The following is a 24,757-nucleotide window of genomic DNA, read 5'->3' as shown; positions in this document are numbered from 1 at the left end:
GACAAAAATGTAATCTTAAATTAGATTGTTAGAGCTAGATCAAGATGTATTTACATTCAGGGCTGGGCTACAACAGATTCAATAGCTTAACAGCTATATCAAATACACCAAATGCTAGTGGTAACTAGTGATTAAAGCCTCATCAAGTCCAAAACGTCACAGAATGCAATAATAAAAAACATATTATAAAAAAAATCACACCATGTGAATATTAAATAGTAAATAAATACCTTAAGAGAAACAATTGTAAATGAAAAATTCTAAATAATAACAATAAACCTATGAGATCTAAAAAATAATGAATAAAATAAGTAAAAACAAAAATATAAACCCAATCTAATAGAAACAATAACAAATATGAGATAATAATAATTAAAAATGAGAAAAAATACAAAATTTCAAAATACAAAAAGATTCAATTCCAGGTTGAGTCCAAGGTGAGTAACAGCTCTCATTTAAAAAAAAAAACAACAACATTGCTCTTCCCTTAATAAAAGAACATCCAGGCATCCTCCTCTCCACTTTAGCCTTAGCAAGTCCCACAAGTTGTAAACTGTGAGGTGTGGCAGCAAGACACCCAAGGTGAACAGTATAGTATATAGCAACAAGTCTGAGTGGCAGAAAGTCCCCACAGGTGTAAAGTCTGAGTTATAGCAGCAAGACTGAGTGGTAGAAAGACCCCCAAAATTTAGTGTGTCAGGTATAACAGCCAAACTGAGTGGAATCACAATCCCAAGATGGTTAATCAGGAGAATGGCAGCAATACAGAGAAGCAGCAAGACCTTAAGGTGGTTATCAGGGATATGGCAATAAGGCAGAGTGGCAGCAAGACCCCAGGATGTAGCATAAGTTGCATAGCAGCAAGGCAGAGTGGCAACAAGACTCCCATAGTGTAGAGTGTGCAGAATCACAAACAGCACAAAGGTATCAAAACCAAAAAGGTGTAAAGTGCATTCAGTTACAAACAGTACAAAGGTTTCACAACTTCTAAGACATAGAATGTAGTAAATGGCAAACAGTACAAAGGTCTCAACAGAAAATCTGGAAAACCAGAAAAGAGGTGGTTTTGGAGGAGAAACATAATTTTTTGCTAGTTTGGGAACAAAACACGTCAGTATAAGCAAGAAAGAATCAGGATGAGAGAACTAGGTTGGGATTATAGAGGGGCAGAGCAAAACAGTAAGATGGAGAACCAGAAAAGAGGTAGCATGGGAGGAGAAATTCTTTTTGTTTTTCACATTTTTATTTTGGGGAAAAACTCCCCCAAAAGAAGACAGAGGTAGGGTGGGAATACAAAGCTGGGTTCCAAAGAGCAAATAACATGGCAGCACCAAAACCCTCAAGGTGGTATATCAATGGCATGATAGGTAAATATTGTGGCATCAAGATCCCCAAGGTGGTATATCAAGGGCATTGCCGGTAGGCATATTGGCAGCAAGACCTCTAAAATAGTACACCAGAAGTATGGCAAGTAGACATATTGGCTGCAAGACTCCTAAGGTGGTATATCTCGGGCAAAGTAGGTATGCATAGTAGCAGCAAGATTCCTAAGGCAGCACAGCAGGGGTATGGCAGGTAGACATAGTGGCAACAAGACCCTTGCGGTGACAGAGAAATGCATGGCAGCTAGGCACAGCAAGATTCCTCAACAATGTACATCTGGAGAATGGTAGGTAGGCATAGTGGCAGAAAAATCCCTAAGGTGGTGCATCTGGGGCATTGAGGATAGACATAGTAGCAGCAAATCCTCCAAGGTGGCACATTTGGGGTATGACAAGTAGGCAGAATTGCAGCATGACTGTTGAGGTGGTAAATCAGGGAAATGGAAGGTAGGCATAGTAGTAGCAAGACCTCCAAGATGCTTTCAGTCATCTTGCTTCTTGCATGGAAATTCTGGAAAGCCCTGGAAAGGCATATCGAGTTTCAAAGACATCAACTTTCTATCAAGTCTGGCAGCAGCCTAGAAAAATGATGGCTCATGATGTCCCCTGCCACTGAGAAGACCCGTTCACTGGGCACACTGGTTGATGAGTAGCAAAGATAGTGCTGAGCACCTTGGCTAGGTCTGGCTACACTGCCAACTTGTGTGCTCAATATGCAAGCATATCTGTGTCCATGTCTTCAATGGTCTCTGTGAGATACTCTGTCACAGAAATTTCTGCTAGGGTTTCCTTAATTGGGGTGGCTGAAGGTCTCTCTTGCCAGCTGCTTTAGCTATGGCCTAGGTCAGGAGGGATGGTTCTATACAGGCAATGTGGTCTTGGCATATTAAATTGAGAGGGAGGGGAAGTGGTAGCTGACAGGGTGCTGCTTGTGCCTGCACTACTTTCTGAGGTAGCCATTCTTACCTGCACTACATCCCCACTATGTCTCTGTCTCTGGTGCTTTTGTTCACTCACCCTGCCTACCAGTATCTCCTTTATGAGCGTGAAACACTGGGACTGGAAGACAAGATTCTCTTTCACCCATGGACCACAAAGTGTGGCAAGCAGGTATGTATTCTTTTGTGTCAAAGGTTTTAGTCTCTCTTGCATTTGCTCCTGCAAGGAGTCCACAAACTGCAAACCCTATGCTTAGTCATGGAAACCCTGCACCTTTTTCTCCAGCATATTTACTAGAGGGATGACCCTGCCCAGGGTGTTACCTCTGGAATTCAGTTCTTCAATGTCATCCTTGAAAGGCGTCAGCTGCCTCCTCACTACTCAATCATGGTGGCCCATGGGTGCAATCCACACCTACTTTTATTTCTAGAGGCAGATCATGAAGGTTTGTCTGCTGCTCCATTAACCTCTGCAGCATCGTACAGGTGGAGTTCCAGTAGGTGCCAATATCTTAAATCATGCGATCATGAGGCATCCCAAATTCTTCCAGCTTCTTATGGAGAAGCAGCCCCTTATTCACACTTCAGTGGAAATGGCCAACTATTTTCCTGCACCTTTCTGTCAGGTCAATCAGGAATAGATTTCTGGGGTCCTTGGGCCCCAGCCCCGGGCATCCCTCAATATCAAGTGCAGCAAGTGTGCAAAGTAATGGATACCCTGAAAACCCCCATCTTTCATTGTCCTTATCATATTTTTCTCGATCTCTGTCATAAAGAAACCTGCCTGAAGACCCTTTGGTCTGACTGCCAACCGACCAGCATCTTTATGGTTGATAGAATATTGTATGAGATACGGCAGCTATCCATCACCTGGGAGTTCATCACAGGCCACTATACCCTGATAACGGGCCCGTTAGAGCTCCTGCCATGGCCAGGTCCCACCAGTGTGTCATCAGGGAGAGGAAAGCATGTATGGTCTTCACGCTGGCCCAGTTATTGCTGGTGAAATGCAAGCTAATCCCCTCTGCCTTAGCCAACTGAATTGGTATGTGACTATGGCGCTGGTTGTACAGGGTGGGGAAGACCTGCCTACTGAAGGTAGTCCTAGAGGGCAGTTTTTAATAGTGGCTATCACCTGCAGCAGATGCTTAAAGCCCACGTTCACCACTACCTGCCGGGACTGCTCATCCAGGGGAATCATTTTCCTGATGCTCCTCGTGTCTTCATTCAATGCTGCCTGCCTCTTGCCCGATACAGTGATTATGGAACACCACACCATTTCATCTTTGGTGGGTTGCCACTGTGGTTACATGGCAAGGAGCTGCTGGCCTGCCACTTTACTGCTGGAAAGGGCCGAGGGATCAGCTTGAGGAAAGGTTTTCCCTTTTGCAACCCCTTTCCTCTGGCTTTTATTTGGCATAGCAGAAGGGGTCCCCTGGCTAGTACTCCCATTCTCCCCTGATGTCAATGCTAATGTTGCTTCTTCTGCATGTGATGCTGCATGGCAGCATTTGTTAGATGTCCCACATGATTCCCTCAATTGATATCTTTACTACAGTGAATACACTGAGCAAGACGTTGATTATCTGCCACTTTCAAGTGCCTCTAGATCAGGGATGTCTTTCATGATCTCTTCTCTACATCCTTGGGGAATGATCCTGGTGCTGGAGTTGAGTGGACCCTGAGGATAAATGCCAGGGCATCACTCATGCTCTCTACCTGCGCTGCCTGCTCTTGCTGGTGGTTGCTGTCAGCACGATTACTATCATCTGTCTCCTCCATTACTGCATAGGAGGCATAACACTACTGACTTCCCAAATTTTCTTCAGCTAGTAGCTCTTCAATTTCTGATTCACTGAATCCTAGACAAGATTCACCCTCAGAATCAGTTGTTGAAAATACTGTGTCCGTTGTCTCAGAAACAGTAACCAATGTATAGTGTGTTGAAAATCTATTTTCTAGATTTCCGTGGTTTGTTTTTACTCCTGGACCTGCATTAGACTGAAAAAAATGACAGTCAATCTAATGCCCAAAGTTGCTGCAGTTAGAAGTTTCTCTTTCTTTATTTTGTCATGTACAATGAGATCTATACAGATAAAAATCTAAAGTAGTTCTATTCAAACCAGGAATATGTCAATTATTCATAATCTATTTTATGCAAAGCCAATTAATCTGCATAATAGGCATAATCATCATGTTCAACCTATCACTTTTATCATATAAGCCTAATCACAACATATGAATAATAAGTTTACTCTTTTATCTATTTTCTATCAATCATTCAGTTGTCTCAGTTCCTCTTTCGCACCTAAAACATACATGGTATTAGTTCATTATCTTACTACCTCCTATCAATAATCTGCAATGCCTAGCAATTTAAATTTCAGAAGTAAGCAACTTTATCAGGATGTAAACAACCTTATCATAAGACCATCATGAGATTATATTTTAAGATTTTTCACTTCTTCATATTCTTTCATTACCTTTTCACATTTCCCTAGAATATTATCTACATTAATTTCAGTTCTTCTTAAGTCATCTGCTTCTGTAAGGTGCTACCTTAAACAATATTTTCTACATTGATCTATAAACTACTACACAGTCTCCAATGTTAGTTCTGTTACAATATCTGAAATACATTGGCCATAAATCTGCCACTCTGCAGCTAAAAATGTCTCTTTTCAGTTTAGGGGTAAGACTGCAATTTTTTTTTTTTTATCACTGCTGCTAGTATTAGGCTGGGCTAACTCTGCAGCAAATCCTCTCCCCCTGCCATTCTCAGCTCTGCCCTTTCTTCTCAGTGGCATGATGGAATTTGAAGTATCTAATAGTGGTTTGGATATCACAAAGTATCACAGTACCTTTGTACTTTGTGCAGAAATGTCTGTCACGCTCACACAGATACATATATAGTGTATATGTGTGTTGTGCACTGCTGACTGACTCCTTTTCCACACACACAAAAAAAATGTTTGAAAATTAAACAGAACTAACAAGGGTGCAGCCTGGCAAGACTCTTCTTAATATTAACTTGTCAGTGTGCTAACCTCACTGCACCGCTCTAGACACTCAAACAGACTGAGAGAAAAGTATATTTTCAATCTCTACACTCCTACCCTCTCCCAGTGACAGAGAAAGCACAGTGCCACCTCCTCTGTCTTTCTTTTACAGTGAGACCACTGGAGCAGACATGATAAAAAACAAAATCCTTTACCAGTTCAAAATCCAACTTTTTTTCAAACTCTGAGATAGCTTCTCAAGCAAAATCTTCTCTGCCAACTACTAGAGAGGAAATAGAGAGTTTCTTGCAGATGGTGAGATCTTTCAGTCGGAGGACATCAGTGTCATTTGATCCAGATGGTATGTATAGGCTAGATAAAAAGATGCTTCACTGTGATTTATCTTCCATCCAGTTTCATTGCCAACTTGTCCTAAATCTGCTCCCAGGATGCTGTGATATCCCACAGACTATAGTTAGACCTTATACTCGTTCTTTTGCTGGTGCAGTCATAGACTTGAATGGAAAACTAATGAGATGAAAATTTTTATTCAAATTCATTTTGGTGGTCCACGAATAAAATGAACATGGACTCATTTATTTTATTTTATCCATTAATTGACAACAAGTGCACATTCTTATCAACCCATTTTTACCTCCTTAAACCCTGAGATCTGAACATATTTATTCTTGCCTGATGCTGGAATATCTCCACATAGCTCCTATTCTAATCAATAGGAGTAATTTTGATACTTTTACATTTTTTTCCTGTAACTATAGCATAGCATCAAAAGGAAACCTAAAATTAACCTCTACTATTTAAAAACATAGATTAACTTTTCCACTGCAGAAACTGTTTTCAAAGTGAGAATTCCAACTTTCCTACAGGGAATTATGGCACTCACCATTGCAAATCAGTTTGGAGCGGATTTTAAAAGCCCTGCTCGCGTAAATCCGCCTGGATTTACGTGAGCAGGGCCTTGCGCGCCGGCGCACCTATTTTCCATAGGCCTGCCGGCGCGCGCAGAGCCCCGGGACTCGCGTAAGTCCCGGGGTTTTTTGTCAAGGGCGTGGCCGATTGATGCGGCGTTTTGGGGGCGGGACGCGGCATTTCGGGGGCGGACCCGGGGGCGTGGTTTCGGCCCAGGGCGGTCCGGGGGCATGGCCGCGCCCTCCGGAACTGCCCCTGGGTCACGTCTCGGCGCGCTAGTGGCCCGCTGGCGCGCGGGGATTTACTTCTCCCTCAGGGAGGCGTAAATCCCCCGACAAAGGTAGGGGGGGGGTTTAGATAGGGCCGGGGGGGTGGGTTAGATAGAGGAAGGGAGGGGAAGGTGAGGGGAGGGCGAAAGCGAGTTCCCTTCGAGGCCGCTCCGTTGGAGGGAACGGAGGCAGGCTGCGCGGCTCGGCGCGTGCCGGCTGCACAAAATCGGCAGCCTTGCGCGCGCCGATCCTGGATTTTAGCAGATACGCGCGGCTACGCGCGTATCTACTAAAATCCAGCGTACTTTTGTTTGCGACTGGTGCACCAACAAAAGTACGCGAACGCGCATTTTTTGTAAATCTACCCCTTTGCCTTGACCATAATACCCAGGGCCAATCCTTCCACTAAGCTAACTAGTCAGTCACTTAAAGTGCCAAAATTTGGGGAGGGTGGTGGTAAAATCCCAGAATCCTCTGGGTGTCATTTGCCTACTTTTAATGAAGACACAGCATATGACAGCAATCATAAATACTTTTAAAACTTGTGGTAGGTACTTCCTGATCTTGTGTATTGCGAGATCAGTGATTAAGATGTCAGATGTGCTGGGGGAAGCCAGCAGAGACTACAGGAAGAAGTTCATAGCTCATCCTGCCAGGAGGATGACTGTGGACACTGGCAAAGCCCATCCCATCAGTGACCAAGGACTGCTGGAAAAGGCCTAGGGCTTCTGATGGAGCCCATTCCACCAGTGGTGAAAAACTGTATCAGGAGACCCAAGAGCCACTAGTGGAGATGATCATAACAGTGGCCTAAGACTGTGGAATAATCCCCACCCTGGGACCACTGGTGGAGCCCATACCACTTCAAGTGAAGACTGTATGAGAAGGCCTGGGCCTATTTATGGTAGGAAAGAGTGCTGTGCTGAACTGCTACCATTACTTAAGTTTGTAGGGAACTGGGTGCAGGGCTGAAGGTTCACTAAGGTGCCTAATACCATGCACAGGCCTTGCTAATAATGCATTATTTTTCAGAACACTCATACCATTTTTATTATCCTCAACTAAGCATTATTTCATTTCCCTTCCCTTGCACACAGACATACATCCCTTCACTTACAGCTCATTACTTAGATCTCACTGCAGTCCTCAACTAAATAAAGTAGCAGCAAACACAAGATGTTTGTTCATTATTTACAAAGCCTAATACAAAATTATGTATTTAGAGGTCTCTGTATTAAAACTTGTGCATTTTAATGTATAAGGCCTAGGTCATGGTGACCTATGGCAGCCTAGGCCCTTGCAAGTCTGGACCAGGCCTCGAAGCTTAGGCCCAGGCCAAAGCCTGAGCCTTGCTCTCTCTCTCTCTCTCTCTCTATCACACACACATACAAACACACACACACACACACAAGCTCTCACACAGACACACACACAGGTGCACAGAGGCTCTCACACATTCACACACATACTAATTCTCACATAGACACACATATGCACACAGACACACACATGTACACAGACATGGCCACCTTTGACTTCAGGCTGTGCTGGGATGACCTCCAACCCAGCCCTGATGGCCTTCCTGCACTGGGGTGGGGGAGTTGTGCGCATCAACAGAAAAAGTAGTGTGCAGGTGCGCACGCATGCAACTTAGAGGGAACACTGTCCAAGATAATCTCTATTTCTTGACCCCCCATCACCACCTCCTCTGATTTTCTTTCACACAAACTCTCCTCCTGTCTCTCTCTTGCATTCCACCCTCCTTCCATCAGCACTTTTGAACTCACACCACTCCTGAACCCCTCCTCAACATGGTTCTAATAAGAACATAAATTGCCATGCTGGGTCAGACCAAGGGTCCATCAAGCCCAGCATCCTGTCTCCAACAGAGGCCAAAACCAGGCCACAAGAACCTGGCAATTACCCAAACACTAAGAAGATCCCATGCTACTGATGCAATTAATAGCAGTGGCTATTCCCTAAGTAAACTTGATTAATAGCCGTTAATGGACTTCTCCTCCAAGAACTTATCCAAACCTTTTTTGAACCCAGCTACACTAACTGCACTAACCACATCCTCTGGCAACAAATTCGAGAGCTTTATTGTGCGTTGAGTGAAAAATAATTTTCTCCGATTAGTCTTAAATGTGCTACTTGCTAACTTCATGGAATGCCCCCTAGTCCTTCTATTATTCGAAAGTGTAAATAACCGAGTCACATCTACTCGTTCAAGACCTCTCATGATCTTAAAGACCTCTATCATATCCCCCCTCAGCTGTCTCTTCTCCAAGCTGAACAGCCCTAACCTCTTCAGCCTTTCCTCATAGGGGAGCTGTTCCATCCCCTTTATCATTTTGGCTCTCTCACCCCACCTCACTGCTGCATATGTCGAATAGCGCAATAGAATTGCTTGGTTTTAGTATTAATAAGTAGTACCTCAGACAGACCAACTTTCCATTGAAAACTTTAGGAAAATGATGGAGAAAACTCAATTTTCTTGTGCTTCCGCCAGAATTCTCCACCATCTTCCACAAAATTTACCCCCTCTTCTTTCACCCCTCCAGCATTCAACATGCTCCTCACCGCCCCAACATTCACCCTCTTGTGCCACCTCCTTCTTACCTCCCCATAACACTCACCAACCCAATATTAACCCCTCTCACACTGCCTCCAAGTCTGTGCACCCTCCTCATCTCCCCCAAAATTCATCCTCTCTTGCATTACCAGCATTCACCCCCCTCTTTACCTCAACCTCCTTTCAGCATTTACCTCCTCTCCCTCCCCATAAATCACTTACAGCTTCCGGACTTGCGCTCCGTGCTGCGTCCCCAGCTCTGACTTCAGCTAAATCCCAGGTCCTGGGATCACAGAGAGCTGCTCCAGCCTATCTTGTTCTGGCTCAGTGCTGTCTGTTGAAATGGGGGAGGGGGAAGGGATGAAGCTGGAGGGACTCAGTAGAACAAGAAAAAAAATTAATTCTGCTCTGTTCTCCAGCCCCCACACTTCTGTTTCTCCTAGGGCCGGATTAAGGCCATCTGATGCCCTAAGCACAGTCTAACAATGGTGCCCTCATCTGCCCTTCTATCGCTGACATTAAGACTCAATAAGTGCTGAAGGTGAAATAGATTAAAAATTCAGTTTTCGTCCAGGCCATTCCCCAGGCCAGAACCACAACTATATTAATTATAAATTAAAAAAAAAATAGTAGTAAGCAATACAAGCAAATTATTTACTTATAACTAGGGGGAACAGAAAAAATGCAAATTTTCAGCACACTATGGTTCCCCCTTCCCTTGGTGCCCTAAGCACGTGCTTATTTTGCTTAATCTTAATGGTTAATCCAGGCCTGGTTTCTCCCCACATGCAGCCTGCAGTGTCTGCTTCAGGCTCACCCCCTCCCTCTCCTGTTCCCACAGACACTACAGAGTTCAGAACAACAGCTTTGCTCTCTTCTCCAGCTCCTTCCACCCTGTTCCCTGCAGGTTGCCCAGACTGGGAGGGACTGGAGTAGTAAACAGAAGAGCTGTTTTGAACTGCCAGAGATTCAGGGCACTGGCCCAATAAACACATTCCCTTTGTGGCCAGGCCATGGCTATAGACATCCCTGGAATGAGGGGAATAGGGGTGGGGAGAGGGACGTTAAGTTAGAGGTGGAAGGATAGGGTATGAGCGTAAAGGATGGAATGTGGGTGGAGGTTATGGGGTGAAGAGGAGGAAGAGTGAGTGAGGGGGACAGAGGACCATGGATTACAGAAGAATGGATGAGAGAGTGAGGGGATCACAGGGAAGGGGGTGAGGGGATTGGAGGGCCTATGGGGTGCGAATGAAAAAAAGGCATAGATGTCAGGATGAGGGGTGTGAGCTGATCATCCATCCCTCGCCTGATCCCATAGCCCAGTCCCTGATACAAGACACTTTCTTCCTTCTTCCTCTTTCCTGACCCCTCTTTTCTTCACTCATTCCCCTTCCATCTCCTTCCTCTACTTTCCGATTCCCTCTACCTTCCCCTCCTGTCCCCTCCCTCCCACCCTGCTGTCCCCAAAAAATGAAACATGCAGAGGAGGGGGAGGGAGAGGGGAGCTCAGAGGAGGAAAATGGAGATGAGACCTCAAGCAGGAAGGAGAGGATAGGAGGAAACATATCTTTGGACAGCAGGGGGAGCGTGGGGCGTCTCCTCTTTTGGGCATCATGACATGCTACAAGGGAGAAGAGCACACTGTGGCAAAGAGGGAGACTCTGGTCGCCGCATCTCAAAAAAGATATAATTGCGATGGAGAAGGTACAGAGAAGGGCTACCAAAATGATAAAGGGGATGGAACAAGTCCCCTATGAGGAAAGACTAAAGAGGTTAGGACTTTTCAGCTTGGAGAAGAGACGACTGAGGGGGGATATGATAGAGGTGTTTAAAATCATGAGAGGTCTAGAACGGGTAGATGTGAATCGGTTATTTACTCTTTTGGATAATAGAAAGACTAGGGGGCACTCCATGAAGTTAGCATGGGGCACATTTAAAACTAATCGGAGAAAGTTCTTTTTTACTCAACGCACAATTAAACTCTGGAATTTGTTGCCAGAGGATGTGGTTAGTGCAGTTAGTGTAGCTGTGTTTAAAAAAGGATTGGATAAGTTCTTGGAGGAGAAGTCCATTACCTGCTATTAAGTTCACTTAGAGAATAGCCACTGCCATTAGCAATGGTTACATGGAATAGACTTAGTTTTTGGGTACTTGCCAGGCACTTGTAGCCTGGATTGGCCACTGTTGAAAACAGGATGCTGGGCTTGATGGACCCTTGGTCTGACCCAGTATGGCATGTCCTTATGTTCTTATGTCCCCTGGGCCACAGGGCTTTTTATGAGCTTACATAGTTGGAAGGAAGGAAAAGCGAAAGGAGCATTGGTCCCAGACCTAATTTTCCACGATAGGTAATACCAGAGAGAGGGAAGGGGCCCCCGCTACTGTGGAACTTTTTTACAGCATTTGAAGGGGTGGTGGGAGGGGGATGGAAAGGGGTCCCTCTGCCACAGGACCATTATTTAAAATAGAAAGCGTAAGGTGGGATGGAGGGAGGGTGTTTTCAAAGTGGACTTATTTTTTATTTTTATTTATTTATTTATTTATTTTTATATACCGACATTCGATCTGAACTTAGCTGGTTAATGCCTGATTTTCAGCACTGACTGGCTAAATTTAACTGGGAAAAGACCTGCTGCATTAAACCTAACTGATCAGATTTTGACGGGCTAGATTTAGAGGAACACTCAGCTCAAAACCCAGCCTTTTAGATTTATCTGAATTAGCCAGTATTATCTTACCCGCTCAGTGGGTCTTTCAAGATCAACCTCGTAGTAACATAGAGGTCCACATTGAGCTGTAGGCTGTCTGGGTGAGTTATCCGGGTAATTTACAGCATATATTCAGCTGGGCCTCTAGGCATGACTAAAGTTATCCAGATAACTTACCCGGATAACGTTGAATATCCAGTTATCCAGCTAAGGGCCTGATTTACTAAAGCATTTTCCTCATTCTGTGTTTCTGGGGAAAAGCCTTAGTAAATTAGGTCTTAAGATAGCTGGATAACTTCGGACTGTCCAGGAATGCACCCAAAGCGGACAATATTCAGTTATCCATTCAGTGGACAAATTATCCGGCTAAACGTAGCCATCGAAGTAGCTTAGCAGTGGCAGAAGAGCCAGGCCGGGTATCGTGGTAGGAGGCTACAGCGATCCGGGAAAAGACCTTCTACAAAGGCAGGTACAGGATGGGGGAGGGGGGGGGGGCATAAAAGGGACAGGTTAGAGTGGGCGGGAGGGTTGGAGACTACAAATTTAAAAAAAACCCAAAACAAAAGGGGAAGCAGGAGCAGGGGTAGGGGAGGGTGGACTCGCGGCCAAAATAATTATTTTTAAACATTGAAATAGGCCGCTTTGCTTTGGGGGTGTCAGGTTTCGCCCCGTAGAGCCTTTGAAGCTCGGGTGGGAGGGAGGCTTGGGACGGGCTTGGGCCTATAGATTTATTTATTTATTTATTTAGTGATTTTTTTATATACCGCGGCACGTTAAAAACATCACCTCGGTTTACAATAAACAATAAATCAGCAACAAGCTTTACAGTCAATATGAACTACAGTGGACATAATATAAATCAACTAATAACAAGAATAAGAACAATACAATAAACCAAAGATAAACACATTCCATAGTTAATAGCAAGTTAAGTATTAACCGGCGATCAGAGACAGAAATTGTCAATTTTAGCAGTGAGAAACATCTAAACGGGTGAGCGGAAGAGGATCGTAGAAACAGGAAGAAGCAGGAACGATTAATCGGATATTCAGGAGAAGAAATGGTCAATGAGAGTAAGCTTGTTCAAACAGCCAGGTTTTGAGGTTCTGCTTAAATTTCTTGTGGCAGGGTTCTAGACGCAGATCAGTGAGCATTTTGTTCCAAATGTTAGTTACGGCTTTAGTGAAAGAGGGTTCTCTAGTGAACTTGCTTAAAATATTTATGCCATGTCTGTGTGCTTTCTTTCTGTTTTACAACAGGAACATAACTTAACAGGCTGCATTCTTTTGAATGTAGCCGGTTAAGTGTGAGGTTATCCGGCCACACAAGTCCGGACAACTTTAGACCTCCTCTGCAGCAGGTCTAATGTTCTCTGACTAACCAATAGGGCCATTCTTTAAAATGCCATAGGCTGTTAACGCGCGCGCTAGGGCCCCTAACACATTATCTCCGGCAGTAACACCGGAAATAACACCACCTTTCGGTGTGGCGCCTTGGGGGCGATAGTGGGCAGCGCGGATGCAACTGTGGCGGGCGAAAACGCACCGCTGCAATACGGCCGGCTGCCCACCATTGCCCCCCCCCCCCCCTCCGCATCTTTGGGTTTTTTTTTTTTTTTTGCGACTCATCATTCTGCTATAATGATCTGCAGGGAAAAGGGATAACGCTAGGGGCAGGCCAGCTAATGTATATGCTGGGATTTCCATTGGGTACATTCTTTATTCTGCAAAGTTTAATGTTTGATGCTGATATTTTGTTTTAACGATTGCTCTTTTCTTTTTGTCTTTTTTTATATTTGTCTATTTTAAATTGTAATTCGCTTAGCACTTTTTCAAACAAAAAGTTAAATAAATAAATAAATAAAGTATATGTGGGTAAGAAATCCCCATGGCTGCAGCCGGACAGCAAATTTTTAAAGGGAAATGCAACAGGCTTGCAGGCCTTCAATTTCCTCGCGCTCTCTACAGATTGCCCTCTCCAAAATCAGGTCGGGTTTGCGCTGGATGAAAAGTACGTATGTTAGCCTGATAGCTTATTGAAAATTTAACTCTGACTATGAGGGTAAATTTTCAAAGGGACTTCTGTGGCTAAAAGTGTTTTATGCACAGATATGACCTTTTAAAAAAATGGGCCCGTCTCACATGTGGGTAAACGGACCTTGTGTATGTCACGTTCACGTGTAAGTTCAACCAGTCTGAGTGGGGGCGTTCCTGGGGACGGAGTCAGGGAGGGGTTTAGATTTACATGCAGACTTTGTAAAATGTGACTGTAAGTTTCAGGAAAGTTTTGCTGGAAACTTTCAAACAGGCACAGGAGCACACTTTGGTGCATGTGCATCGGCACACACCCAGATATGCGACCATTTTATGACTTAAGTTATAAAATAGGCTGGCCAGACGCACATAGGCGCCCAGTTTTGAGTAGACGCACACATAGGTGAACAAATGCCCATATCACAGCTAGGCCCTCCAAACCCCCCTGGTTTCATAGGCTACCCTCCCGCACCCCCAGTTAGCCAGACCCCTGAGAAATGGCTCTTTCTTCTAATTTTGGAACTTACACCTCCTCCGTAGCAGAAGTAAAGTTACACGGAGGTGGACCTGGGCATGTGCCGGGGCGCATAAATAGATTCGCGTACATCTCTTGGCCATGCCTCGAAATGCCCAGCCCCTTTTTGAAAGTTTTTCAAATGTGCGCTCAGCGGGAGGCATGCGCATATCTGGGCAGCTTTTAAAATTCAGTCGCTGTACGCCAGCCCGACTTGTGTGTGCATCTCCCAATTGATGTGCACACCGGGCTTATCACCTTTTTTATGTTTCACAAACAGCAGGTGCAATTTATACAGGGTAGATTTGTTTGGAATAAGTTTCAAATGCATCTCAGTTCGTTTTGAAAACTGGTGTGACTTATGTTCTTATTGGCAGCATAAATTATGTGGAATGTTTGAGAATCACTCTCCCTTTTAGCATAAATATTTTAAGCAAGTTCACAATAATCCCTCTTATTATTCTGCTTTATTTCCTAGGGTTATGTGAAGTACTCAGCTCTGTTTTATGGCTACTATAATGATGAATGGTCAATCGGCTGGCTACAGTACAGACAACCACTAGCATATTTCACGGTTGGGGTTGTTGGTGTATTTGGTTACAGCTTAATTGTTGTAATAAGAACGTAAGTAATGAGCTTTCTTTCTGCAGTATTCAGCTATTTTGATTATATACTGAAAGATATTACAGGTTTAGAAAAAGATTAATATGGGACATAATGCTGGAGGGAGGTATCCAATTTTTATAATGAAAAATTTGTATTTTAAAATATTTGGCATATCTCGCTGTTTTTATTGGTTCATTTTTTAGTTACTAAAATATGAAGAGCTCAATATCAAGTAACCAGAGTTTGGGGAGAGACTGATGGCACTTTAAAGGCAGTAATGCCTATCCATGATTTCCTTTCCCCATATACCACAAATTTTGACTGTACTAGGAAAGTAGCTGACCTGGAATAAAAATGTTTTAACAATACACTAACTAGAGGTCAATATTCAAAAAGGTTTAAGTGGATAAAAATAGCTTTTAACTATATAAATCTGAACAGTTAAAGATTCTGCACCCTGTTCCCCACCCTCCTGACCAGCTAGAATCTGTCCACACAAAATCGCTGTACACAGTCACACAGAGGTCGTTATTCAAAAGGTCTGTGCAGGTAAGTTTCTGAATTTTCTGGACAAAACTTGAAATGTGAATGTTTCCCGATACTGATCAATTCTTTTTTGTCTGGGCAACTCATTACTCAAAACAAAATTTAGCTGGCTAGAAAGATACAGTAATAGAGGTGTTCTGGGAGTGTGATTAAATTTTGGCCCATGAGCTCCAATATTCAGCACTACTCAGCTAAAGTTAATGGATTTGGCCTTTAGTGGTGCTTTCAACCCTGCCCTCTCCTGGACAAGGAACAACAGAGCAGAAGGTCTAAGGCACAGCCTTCTATGCTCCATGCTCACCTCCTCTCTTCAAGTCTCTGAATGACAAGGAGAAGAAGGGCTGGGTTAAGAAGCAGAGTGGCTTTTCTTTGCTCACTGCCGAGTGCTCTGGCCTCAGCCCTCTCCTCCTGATCCCTGCACAGCAGGAGGTGGCAGGGAGCCTGGAACAGGGAGTAGAGCAGTTTTTCTTTGCTCTATCCCTTCCAGCCTCATCCCTCCCCTCCTGAGATTCAGCACAGATGGAAAGCAGCAGATCTTCAGCTGCCCTGCTGCACTCCCTCCCCCTCAATTCTTCCCACCCTAGGCAAAAGCCTAGTTATGAGAATTGGCACATCCAGGCCTGGGTATATTCAGTGGAATGCTCTTCAGGGTATATTCCACTGACTATCTGGGTAAAGTTATCGGATACATTTCTTCAAGTAACTTTCTCTCTCACCAGCCGGGTAAATATTAACCTTGTAAGTTTAGCCAGTCAAAAAAGGAGCCAGGTCATGACGTGCCTGGGGTGGAGTTTTCAAATGTATCCAGCTGGTGTGATTTTCAGTGCTGTCCTGCTAAATTTGTCCACCCACTTGTGACTGCAGGAATAGTTACCTCAAATCTGGCCACACAGCGTTTGTGTGGCAAGGCTTAACTACAGTGCACATTCAGTGGTGAGTTTAGCTGATTAGCTGCAGCCGAATATCCAAAGTTAACCGGTTAAAATTAACCCATGTACTTCACCGCTCAGCAACTATTTGAATGTCGTTTGGCTGTGACTGGGGATACTGCAGAGGCAGAATTTACAGCCCCTGGGGGAAAGAGGGAGTCATTGGTGTCATGGCCCAGATTTACAGCTCGTGACACAGGGCTCCAAGAAAGGAGCAAGGTCCATGGCTTCAGGCCTCGGCAGCAGTGAATTTCATTTCATTTCACATTTATATACCACTTTTCTCCCTATGGACTGAGAATGGTTTACAGCATTAAAAATAATTGCAATAAATACATCAGTCTCTCAAACAACAATAACACTAAATTACAATAAAGTATAATAATATTTAATACAATAATGCAATAAAAGCCAAGCCACTCATCTTCACCCCCCCCCCCCATCAGAGGGGAAGAGTGTAACTAACTCCTAGCCATCTTCCCCCGCCCAAAAATAATTCTATCACACCCCCAAATCACTGCCAGACTCCTGTCTCTGCCCCTCTCTAGGTCAGCTCTTCAACCCTGCTGCCTGACAATGAATCGCCAGGTAGATGTGGCCAACATGGCAGCATCTAAGGCCAAAGGAGGAGACAAAATCCATGTTGTAGGAGCAGGCAGGTGGGAAAAGGCTCTGCTTGGACACTCACAGCTCTTGCTGGTTCTGGTCCTGGCTGTCTGTTTCTTCAGCCCTGCCACCAGGAAATAAGAGCTCATAGCACCAGGATCCCAGCAACAGTTTCAACTGAGCTGGAAGAAAGAGAACTACTCAGTCCTGATGATTCAGTACTCCTCTGAATCACTTTCTGATGCCTCTGAGGGATTTCTGCTGAAGCTGGATATTTTTGTCAGTGCTTTGGGCTTTCTCTGATTTTCTGGATGAACGCAAAATAGTCTTTGCCAATGTGTATGAATGCCATTAATGCGCCACAGTGTTTCACCGTCCTTATTACTATTTTGTCCACCTACAGAATGGCCAAGAACGTTCATGAAAATACAGGAGGCGGAGATGATGGAAACTTTGGATTCAGCTGGAAAATGTTCACAAGCTGGGATTATTTAATTGGCAATCCAGAAACAGCAGATAATAAGTTTGCCTCTATTGCAACAAGTTTTAAGGTGACTGCAAACAATTTAGGTTGGTGGCACTCGCTCTCGAATCTCGAGGGCCGCAGACAGGCCAGGTTTTCAGGATATCCTTAATGAATATGAATGAGATAGATTTGCATACGTATTGCTTCCATTGTATTCAGATCGATCTCATACATATTCATTAGGAACATCCTGAAAACCTGTTCTGTTTGCGGTCCTTGAGGGCTTAGGGGTGAATACCACTGATCTGTGCACTGCAAGTGGTAATAATATTATATAACAATTTTCTTTGCAGGGGCAAAATCCTTCAGGGCACACAGAAGTATTTTTATATCTCTGGTGCTGACTTCACTGCCACTTGTCCCCTCCTGCTGGTTGCACCCTGGGGATGAGTCCGTTCTGTGGGGGGAAGCTCTTGCTCGTGGCCCAGGCAGTGAGATGCTTCCTTTATCAGTGTGTAGCCGTTTATCTGAAATGGCGCTGCGATGATGCTTGGCTGGGACAGATGAAAGAGGACACAGGGATGAGTGTTCAAAATAAAATAGTTTACTAATTTTTTAAAATGAATCAATGCCCAATTCACAAATAAACTGAAGTTACAGCTGGATTTTGTCCTCCCTCTGAGTATGGGACCCTGCCGAAGGAGGTGTGGGAGATAGCTTAGGCAGAGAGGACCGTCTGTCGCCAGATTTACCAGATCCGTGAACCATGGTCTGCAGGGCCACTCGGGTGCCACTAGAATGACCGGTCCCCGGTGGAGCTCTATTCTTCTGAGAATTTTTCCCACTAGTGGCCAAGGAGAAAACACATAGAGGAGAACGTTGTGCGGCCAAGGGAGGACCAGAGTATCCACTCATTCCAAGCAATGCCCCCTCCAGCGGCTGAAGAATCTGGGAGCCTTGGCATTGCTCAAGGTTGCCATCAGGTCCAGATGAGGAGGGCCCCACCTGCGAACAATCAGATCCATCGTGTATGGGGTAATGACTCAGGTTCCTGGGTGATTCCTAACACTCCCTTCTCTGAGTGTGTGAGAGGCCCAGACTCTTGAGGAAAATCCTGCTCTGCTTGGGATCCCCTTAAACATTTCTTCTACTCAGGCAGCGCCTGTTTACCGGTGGGGGGATCCAATGGTGGGTCTCCAATTCTGTCTTCTCCTGTCTCCAACTCGATCCTTTTTTCAGGACCTCTTTGTGGGAAAAGTTAGCTGCTCCCTGTACATACCTGGATCAGTCCAGACCGTGGGTTGAGCCTCCTGTCCAGCAGATGGAGACAGACCAAAACTGAAAGGGTATCCTATAGGGTTGTGCAGAGCAAAAGTTTAAGTTCATATGTCCATATGTCCAAAGGGGGTCCCATTTGCGGTCAATATGGAGATAAACAGAATTCAATGAGTTGAGTATATGTCCATATGTGCAAATAAAAATTTAAACCCCTCACCCTCCTTAATCCCCAAGACTTACCACAACTCCCTGGTGGTCCAGGGGGGTCAGGACGCCATTTCTGACCAACTTTGCAAGGAGCACGTGACGTCGGCGTCACGTCGGAGTGACACGGCGTCACGTGATTCCCCGCGAGTTCCCTCCGGCACCCTCGTTTGGCCCAAAAGGAACTTTTGGCCAGCTTGGGGGGGCCTCCTGACACCCCCAAGCTGGCCAAAAGTTCCTTTTGGGCCGAACGAGGATCCCGGAAGCAACCCCGCGGGGAATCACGTGACGTCGGCACCACGTCAGAGTGACGCGGCGTCACGTGATTCCCCGCGAGTTCCCTCCGGCACCCTCGTTCGGCCCAAAAGGAACTTTTGGCCAGCTTGGGGGGGTCTCCTGACCCCCCCAAGCTGGCCAAAAGTTCCTTTTGGGCCGAACGAGCGTTCCGGCGCGAACCCGCGGGGAATCACGTGACGCCGCGTCACTCCGACGTGGCGCCGACGTCACGTGCTCCTCGCTAAGAATTTCAGAAATGGCGTCCTCACTCCTCACTCCTCGCTGAATCACCAGGGAGTTGTGGTAAGTCTTTGGGGGGGGATTAAGGAAGGTGAGGGGTTTAAATTTTTATTTTGGATCAACAATCGCGATTTCCAACTTATTCAACATAGCTATGTTGAATAAGTTGGAAATCAGATCGTTTATGTCTCATCACTTTTTTAAGTTAAAAAAAAAAAAAGTAGCGTTTACATTTATGTTCAATACGAATGCACACCCCTAGTAACCTATATCAGGACAGAGCCTACCCTGCAGCTCTTCAGTATTTGTCTCCAGCAGATGCCAGACAGCTCACCCTGAGGTTCCCTGTTAGCTTGCCCTTACCCTGCAGGGTTCTTTTTTTTCCGACGTGTACCCGCTTCCAGGGTCAATGCCGGTACAAAAATAGGGCGCGAGGTTCTTTCCCAAGAGGAGCCTCCTCCAGGTTGCAGTCCTGGTCTCATTCCTTTCGGGGCCGTCGTGCCTTCCGAGATGGTAATCCACAACATCCGGCCACCAAGTCCGCTACCCAATGAGATCCAGTCAGTCCATTCCTCTGTACGAAACGTGGGTGGATGTCTCTCTCTGTTTTGCGAGGAATTGGCCAAAATCACGTCGGATCAGTGGGTCCTCGAGGTGATAGAAAACGGCTATGTGTTAGAATTTGCTCGGGACCTACTGGATCTCTATCTCTTTTCTCCTTGCGGCCGACTAAAGCAGCCTGCTGTCTGTCAGACCCTCGCCAGACTCCAGGAACTTGGAGCGATAGTCCTGATGCCAGTGGCGGAGCAAGGCGCCAGCCAGTATTCCATTTACTTCGTCGTGCCCAAGAAGGACAATTCCTTTCATCCAATCTTGGACCTCAAGAGGGTCAACCGTGCTCTCAGGGTGCCCCATTTCCAAATGGAGACCCTCAGAGCGGTGATAGCGGCAGTTCGTCCAGGAGAATATCTGGCCTCCCTCACTTGACGGAGGCTTATCTCCACAAACTGATTTGACGTGAGCATCAAAAGTATCTCCGTTTCAGCATCCTGGACCAACACTTCCAGTTCCGAGCTCTACCCTTCAGCCTCACCACCGGTCCTCGCACTTTTACCAAGGTCATGGTGGTAGTGGTGGCCGCACTTCAACGAGAAGGAATCTTAGTCCACCCTTACCTGGACGATTGGCTCGTGCAGGCCAAGTCACTGGCCCTCTACAGACTGGCAGTCGACAGGGTCCTTGCTCTCCTCACCTCATTCAGCTGGATCAACAATTTCCCCAAGAGCAATCTCCAGCCCTCCCAGGTCCTGGAATTTTTGGAAGCTCGCTTCGATACCCGAGTGGGAAATGTATTTCTACTGGATGCTCAGGCACTCAAGCTCATCAATCAAGTGTGCAGCTTTCTTTCTCTTCTGCTTCCCATGGCGTGGGATTACCTGCAGGTTCTGGGGACCATGGTCTCCACTATCTATCTGGTCCCCTGGGTTTTTGTGCATATGCGACCGTTACAGAAAGCGTTGTTATCCCGCTGGAGGCACGTGTCCGAGAAGTTCCAGGTGACTCTACCACTCTCCGACTCTACCATTGCATTCATACAATGGTGGCTGTCGCTGGCACATCTCTTGAAGGGGATGCCTCTACTGACTCCTCAGTGGGTCATAGTCACGACGGATGCCAGTCTCGCTGGGTGGGGAGCGGTCTGTCAATCCCAGATGATGCAGGGATACTGGTCCCCAGTCCAGTCTCGTAGGCACATCAATCGGCTGGAAGCTCGTGCAGTGCGCCTGGCTCTCAAGGCTTTTCTTCTGCTAATCTGCCGCAAGGCGGTGCGCGTCCTCTCAGACAATTCCACCACTGTGGCCTATATCAATCATCAGGGGGGTACCCGGATTCATCTGGTGGCATTGGAAGCCAGCAAGCTCCTCGCCTGGGTGGAAGGGCACCTGAATCGTCTAGTTGCCTCCCACATAGCGGGCAAGGAGAATGCACAAGCCAACTTCCTCAGTGGGAGTTGTCCGACAGGGCGATGGATCTGATTGTTCACAGGTGGGCAACCTTTAGCAATGCCAAGGCTCCCAGATTCTTCAGCCGCTGGAGGGAGCTTTGCTCAGAAGGAGTGGATACTCTGGTCCTCCCTTGGCTGCACGATGTTCTCCTCTATGTGTTTCCTCCTTGGCCACTAGTGGGAAAAATTCTCAGAAGAATAGAGCTCCAACGGGGACTGGTCATTCTAGTGGCACCCGAGTGGCCCCGCAGACCGTGGTTCACGGATCTGGTAAATCTGGCAACGGTCGGTCCTCTCCGCCTAGGCCATCTCCCACGCCTCCTTCGGCCGGGTCCCATATTTTTCTACCAGGCAGATCACTTCTGTCTAGCGGCATGGCAGTTGAACGGTGGAGATTGAGGAAAAAGGGCTATAAAGAGGAAGTTATATCCACTCTGCTTCGAGCTCGTAAGCAGTCTACCTCACTGGCCTATGTTCATGTTTGTCTAAAAAAGCCCTCATTCAGAGGAAGAAATGCTAGCACAAGACAAAAGATGTTCTAGAGAAACCAGTTACTATACTGAAGGTCATAAGAGGTTAGAGCACTAAGAAAGAGCTTATGCAAAACCACAAAATCAGGAAATGCAACAGCCGCAGTTCAACTACAAAATATAGGAAACATTTTCTATAAAAAAATACCCTCACAACTTTAAACCCGCTGTCATTGTGAAACTGTTTACATGTATTACATGTAATGTTTTCCTTTGGACATTCATTTCACATGAAAATCCATTTTCCACCCTACACCTTGGGGGTCATTATGCCATTCAAATGTGTTTTCTTGGACATACCTTGAACCTCGCGTTTCTCTTTGCCACTGTGTCTTGTTGTCTTACCCCAGGCCTTACTTCTGGAGTTGCTCTTGCCAGTCTAAGGGGGGGGGGGGGGGGTGTCTGCTTTGCTCCTCTCATGTTGTTTTGGATTCTGGAAAACACTCTTTCTGCTGCTTGGCCCTTTTATCAGTGCCTGCCTTTGGGGGTGGGGAGGGGGTTCTGCCACCTTTTCTGCTTTGTTCCCCCCTTCATGCTGCCTTACAAATCTGATGCCACTTTTTCTGTCAGTTTGCCACTTGAGATGCCATCAAGGGTTCATGTCACTATTGCTGGTGCCCTCTTTTGGAGCCTTGGGATGTTCGTTCAACCTTCCTTGCTATAACCCATGCTATAATTACACAATGTTGGGTTCCATATTAGGTGCTACAACCCAAGAAAGAGATCTAGGTGTCATAGTGGATAACACATTGAAATCGTCGGTACAGTGTGCTGGGCAGTCAAAAGCAAACAGAATGTTGGGAATTATTAGAAAAGGAATGGTGAATAAAACGGAAAATGTCATAATGCCTCTGTAGCGCTCCATGGTGAGACCGCACCTTGAATACTGTGTACAATTCTGGTCGCCACATCTCAAAAAAGATATAATTGCGATGGAGAAGGTACAGAGAAGGGCGACCAAAATGATAAGGGGAATGGAACAACTCCCCTATGAGGAAAGACTAAAGAGGTTAGGACTTTTCAGCTTGGAGAAGAGATGACTGAGGGGGGATATGATAGAGGTGTTTAAAATCATGAGAGGTCTAGAACGGGTAGATGTGAATCGGTTATTTACTCTTTCAGTTAGTAGAAAGACTAGGGGGCACTCCATGAAGTTAGCATGTGGAACATTTAAAACTAATCGGAGATTACTCAACGCACAAATAAACTCTGGAATTTGTTGCCAGAGAATGTGGTTAGTGCAGTTAGTATAGCTGTGTTTAAAAAAGGATTGGATAAGTTCTTGGAGGAGAAGTCCATTACCTGCTATTAAGTTCACTTAGAGAATAGCCACTGCCATTAGCAATGGTAACATGGAATAGACTTAGTTTTTGGGTACTTGACAGGTTCTTATGGCCTGGATTGGCCACTGTTGGAAACAGGATGCTGGGCTTGATGGACCCTTGGTCTGACCCAGTATGGCATTTTCTTATGTTCTTATGTTTCTTCCATGCCCAGACCTTGAACCTTGCAGTTCTCTTTGCCAATGTGCCTTGCTGTCATACCCCAAACCTTATACCTTGCCAGTCTGGGGGCTATTTTTCACCTCTCATGTTGCTTTGGAGTCTTGAAGCCACTATTTGTGCTGTTTGACCCCTTTATCACTGCTTGCTTTGGGTTTTTGTGCCACCTTTTCTGCTTTGTTCCCCTCCATGCTGCCTTAGGATGCTGATGCCACTTTTGGTGCCAGGTTGGCACTCAAAATGCCATAAAGAATTCATGTCACTTTGCTGCTTCTTTATTCCTCTCACAATGATTTGGAGAACTTCTGCCAATGCTGGTATCCCTTTGCGCCTTTACAGATCCTTAGGCTATTCATGCCAATTTTGGTGCCACTATCCAGTATGCACAATGGGGGTCATTTTCAAAGGAGTTACGCATGTAAATGTGACATACTATCGTAGCAATTTTCAAAAGCTATTTACTCGAGTAAAGTGCACTTACTTGAGTAAATCCTATGGACAATTCAATGGCATATATTGTAGCAATTTTGAAAAGCCCACTTACTTGAGTAAAGTGTATTTACTCGAGCAAAAACCAGTTTTGCTCGAGTAAATGCTTTTTAAAATCTACCCCAATGTTTCTAGTTATCTTGGAGTTCATTCCCCCTTTTGATCATTTCTTCCCACAATTTCTAAGAAAATTGATGAGAAAACCCCAATTCTAAAGCCTAGTGGGCTGCCCAATAAAGGCTGTAATGCTTCCCCCATTGACTTTAATGGCAAACAAAAACAAATCAAATTAAAAAACAATCACCCACATTTTTGATGGACTGCGCATGTTAAAACTGGGGGTTACGCGCGTGGCCGGTCCATGCACGCACCGAGCGCATTTTTAGAAAGGGCCTGGCCACGCGCGTAACCCTCGATACATGAAGTGCTGGACCAGGGAAAAGGGGCAGGCTGGGGGGTCATGGTCTGGGCGGGGAGGGTGCCGGCTGGGACAGCGGCTATTAGGCTCTGTCCCGGGGAAGCGCGTGTCGGCAGCCGGCCGGCATGCATAACTTACTTCTGCTCTAAAGGAGCAGGTAAGTTATAAAACAAAACCAAATATTGTAGGTAGGTAGGGGTTAGGGGTTGGGGAGGAGAGTGGAAAGGGTAGGAAGGTTAGGAAGGGGTACAGGGAGGTTCCCTCCCAGTCCGCTTCTTAATTGGAGCGGACCGAGAGAGAACTGGGGGAGTCCT

At 45.6% G+C, this 24,757-nt stretch overlaps 1 protein-coding gene across 1 annotated transcript in view; it reads left to right on the top strand.

Annotated features, from left to right (window-relative positions):
• LOC115098861 (transmembrane channel-like protein 2-A) overlaps positions 1 to 24,757 on the top strand; it is a 166,448-nt gene that overhangs the window by 56,756 nt on the left and 84,935 nt on the right. Inside the window, exons 8-9 of the mRNA XM_029615906.1 lie at positions 14,827 to 14,972; positions 17,439 to 17,586. Coding sequence (XP_029471766.1) covers positions 14,827 to 14,972; positions 17,439 to 17,586 — 294 coding nt within the window. The remainder of the gene's footprint in view (positions 1 to 14,826; positions 14,973 to 17,438; positions 17,587 to 24,757) is intronic.

Source organism: Rhinatrema bivittatum, chromosome 1 (assembly GCF_901001135.1).
Source record: "Rhinatrema bivittatum chromosome 1, aRhiBiv1.1, whole genome shotgun sequence".
NCBI classification, from domain to species: Eukaryota; Metazoa; Chordata; class Amphibia; order Gymnophiona; family Rhinatrematidae; genus Rhinatrema; species Rhinatrema bivittatum.
The sequence above is the reverse complement of the archived record's forward strand: the minus strand, read 5'-3'. Positions and strand labels throughout refer to the sequence as shown.